The sequence below is a fragment of the Carlito syrichta genome, unplaced genomic scaffold (assembly GCF_000164805.1).
Source record: "Carlito syrichta isolate Samal-C Ts95f unplaced genomic scaffold, Tarsius_syrichta-2.0.1 Scaffold302297, whole genome shotgun sequence".
In the NCBI taxonomy this organism is placed as follows: domain Eukaryota; kingdom Metazoa; phylum Chordata; class Mammalia; order Primates; family Tarsiidae; genus Carlito; species Carlito syrichta.
Genome location: NW_007246393.1, coordinates 301097 through 304893, shown reverse-complemented (window position 1 = coordinate 304893; position 3797 = coordinate 301097). Strand labels below are relative to the sequence as shown.

General features: G+C 64.8%; 1 protein-coding gene across 1 annotated transcript in view; it reads left to right on the top strand.

Moving 5' to 3' along the window:
* The window catches only part of IL21R (interleukin 21 receptor), a 17569-nt gene extending 14218 nt beyond the window's left edge, over nucleotides 1–3351 (top strand). The window contains exons 8-9 of the mRNA XM_008056237.1: nucleotides 426–507; nucleotides 2447–3351. Of these exons, the coding sequence (XP_008054428.1) occupies nucleotides 426–507; nucleotides 2447–3178 (814 nt within the window). The 3' untranslated portion in view covers nucleotides 3179–3351. The remainder of the gene's footprint in view (nucleotides 1–425; nucleotides 508–2446) is intronic.
* Nucleotides 3352–3797: the final 446 nt, after the last annotated feature.

Below are 3797 nucleotides of genomic sequence, written 5' to 3'. Positions count from 1 at the left end.
GTCTCGCCAAGTTGCCCAGGCGGGTCTCGAACCTGCGGGCTCAGGCAATCCCCTCACCTCAGCCTCCCAAAGTGCGGGATTACAGGCCGAGCCACCGAGCCCGGCTTGCCCACTGAATTTTAAACGTTGAGGCCTGAGGGCACCAGGTGAGGGGGAGGGGTGATGTGGCTAGCCTGCACCCCTAGAATTGCCCCTGGACCCGCCCTGGCTGTAGGAGGCTGGGGCTCAGGAGGGTAGCCTTTGCCCTTCAGGAACCTGAGAGGGGGACTCGCTGCTTCCTTTCCACGGATGTGGAAACCGAGCCCGGGGAGGCAAGGGAGGCTCCGGGGCCACATGCCCTGTGGCACGAAGCTGGCGAACGCGGGATGGGAGGCCAGGCTGCCCTCTGGGCAAGGTCAGTGGCCTCACTGTCTCTGCCCTCTCAGGCTGTGGAAGAAGGTATGGCTGGTGCCCAGCCCCAAGCAGTTCTTCCAGCCCCTGTACGAGGCCCACAGAGGAGACTTCAAGGTGAGCATCCCTCCCCGTGACGAGCCGCGCTCCGCCCTCGCCCGGCACCCCCACCTCACTCTGCAGGCCCAGAACATCCAGGTCCCAGCCAGGCCTCGGTTTCCCCGTCTGCACAGTGAAGGCATGGGAGTTCAACAAGACCACGCAGCATGGCCAGGCGCTGCGGGGGCCAGCTGCTGCTTCTGTTAGGCCCTGGAACCTCTGCTGAGGAGCCGAGCTGCGGCGGGGTGAACCCTGGGGGTCTCTGGAGTCCCCCCCCCACCAGGAGCCCTGGGTCAGGGTGGAGAGGCCCGGGGTTCTGGGAAGGCTGCGGCCCCGCCCACACAACACCCAGCCTCCCCAATGCCTCCACCTCGCACCCGCCGGCGCCCACAGGGTGGCCCGTGCCCATTTACGGCTCATAACCCACCCCGCGGTGTGGGCGGGGCCTCGCAGAGAGGATGTGGTGATGGGCGGGAGGGGCGCCCGCCTTCCCCAGCGAGACTGAAGCCAGACGCCCGGACCTAGGGCCCGGATCGAGCTCCTGCTGTCTGCCTGAGGCCACGCCGAGCACCCGCCCAGCCTCCCTCCGCGGGTCCTCACAGTGGTCCCTGCCCTGCAGGGGTGGGCGCTGCACATCCCCAGGGCACCCACTAGGAAACCGAGGCTCAGAGAGGAGCAGCGGCTTGAGCGGGGCAGGGCAGGAACGTGTACTCCAGCCCACTGGACCCACCCTTTCATCTTCCCTGAAGTTCAAATACCCCCTTTTCCTTGTGTTTTTATGGGGACTCAGACGGTACTCGCTCCAGACCAGGCACTCCACTAGGAGCGTCACACACAGTTACTTATTTACCTTCACAACAACCCCAGGGGTGGGCACTGATATTAGGCCCATTTCACAGATGAGAAAACAGACACAATAACTGACTCACGGCCAGGCATGGTGGATAACGCCTGTCACCCCAGCACTTTGGGAGGCCGAGGTGAGAGGATCACTTGAGACTAGGAGTTCAAGACCAGCCTGGGCGATGTAGTGAGACCCCCATCCCTACAACCCACCGCCAACAATTAGCTGGGCGTGGTGGCGTGTGATTGCAGTTGCTGCCACTTGGGAGGCTTAGGCGGGAGGATCGCTTGAGTCCAGGAGGTCGAGGCTGCAGTGAGCTGTGATTGTGCCACTCTACTTCCGCTCGGGAAGAAAAATAGCTCCAGGGTGCACAGCTGAGAAGTGACCCCCGATCCTGGCCTCGCCATGGTTCTGAGACAAGGCCCAAGGAAGAGCAGCTCAGAACGGGGAGATTCCCGTTCTCAGGGGCTTTCTCTGCCGCTGGGATGGAGCTTGCTGCGTCATGAGTGAGACTCCTGGCAGGGAAGGGGAGGAGGACCTCAGAGTTTCAGGGCCACTGTCTTGGTCGACGTCAGCCACGTCTGCTGTTCACAAAGTGCACAAAGGCCTCTCCAGGTGGCCTTTCGTCGTTTCACTCCACTAATTCAGCCGAGCTGTGTGCCAGGCAGGGAAGACACAGCTGTGAACGGGAGAAGTGGGGCTTCTGCCCCCCCCCCGAGTGTCCATCGAGTAGGGACCCGTGAACAGGAGAATGTGAGGTTTCAAGAACGTCAGCAGGGGTGGGGGGGCGCTCAGACTTCAGGGGCTCCTGCCCACGTGTTCCCCCGACTTGGGAATCTTGGCCCTGCCCAGGCCACAGGGCCTCCGGGCGGCCGTCTGGGTGAGCAACTCCCTACTACAAATGAGGAAACAGGCCCAGCGTGGGGAAGGGACAGTGGTGGGGACCCCCACCAGACAGGAGCACGCCAGTTCTGCTCCTTGCCTTCTCGTGTCTTCGTCTCTCTCCGTGTCTGTCTTTCTCGCTTGCTGTCTCTGTCTTGCTCTGTCTCTGCCTGTTTATACCCTCACCTCTCCCCCGTCCCACCCCCTAACTCTCTCTTTTCTCGTTCACAGAAATGGGTGGGCTCACCCTTCACTGCCTCCAGTCTGGAGCTAGGACCCCGGGGCACAGGGGCACCCTCACCCCTGGAAGTGTTCCACTGCTCCTCACCGGGTCCGGCCAAGGGGCTGGAGCCCACAGAGCAGCCCGAGCTGGCGGACCCAGTGGAATCGGATGGCGTGCCTGAGCCCGGCGGCTGGGGCCCCACCACTGCGGGCGGCTCGGCTCACAGAGAGGAGGGGGCCCGGCCGTACGGCCTGGTGTCCATCGACACAGTGACCGTGGTGGACGCAGAGGGGCCGTGCGCCTGGCCCTGCAGCTGCGAGGACGACGGCTACCCAACCCTGGACCTGGACGCTGGTCTGGAGCCCGGCCCGGGCCTGGAGGACCCACTCTTGGGCGCGGGGACCACAGTCCTCTCGTGCGGCTGCGTCTCGGCTGGTGGCCCTGGGCTGGGCAGTCTCCTGGACAGGCTAAAGCTGTCCCTCGCGGATGAGGAGGGTTGGGCCGCCGGGCCGCCCTGGGGGGCCGGGCCGCCCAGTGGGGTGGCAGAGAGTGAGGCGGGCTCGCCCCTGGCCGGCCTGGACATGGACACCTTTGACAGCGGCTTCGCGGGCTCTGACTGCGGCAGCCCCGTGGACTGCGACTTCGCCAACCCCAGGGACGAAGGGCCCCCGAGGAGCTACCTCCGCCAGTGGGTGGTCGCGGCACCCCCACTGTCGGGACCCGGGCCCCAGGCCAGCTAGGGAGGCTGCCTGGCCGTCCAGCACTGGCCAGAGATGCGATCCCCTGGGCCGTGGTGTGAAGGGACCGTCAGCCTCCGGTCTCCCTGAGGACCTCCGAGCTGGTGTCCACAGTGTGTGTGCACACAGACTTGTGGCTTCCACACGTGGGTGTATCCGTGTGTGTGCACCGCGTGTGCCCGTGAACACAGGCGCACCCCCACGGGATGCCACGCGTTCCCCTGCCGCTCATACACAGACAACAGCCTCCCCTTCTAGCGGGTCCACCAGCGGGTCCACCAGTGGGTCCACGGCGCCCCCAGGGCCTCCTGGGATCAGGACGTTGCCTGTGACAGACGTCAAGCCGAGCCTCCAGGCCCTGCCTCCAAGAGCCACTTCTCATCCACACCGTGCCTCGCCACCTCTCAGCAGGAAGAGGAGGGAAACACAGTGACCCCGGGGGTGGGCAGATGTGGGGGACCCACAGGCACAGTCTGAATTCCAGTTCTGATGCTTCCTGACTGTGCCATCTGAGCCAAGTCACCTGCCGTCTCTGGGCTAGAATGTCCTTGTCTAGACAGCGGGGACACCGAGGCCCGCCCAGGGGAAACCGGTGAGGCCTCCCACATGCAACGAGCAGCCC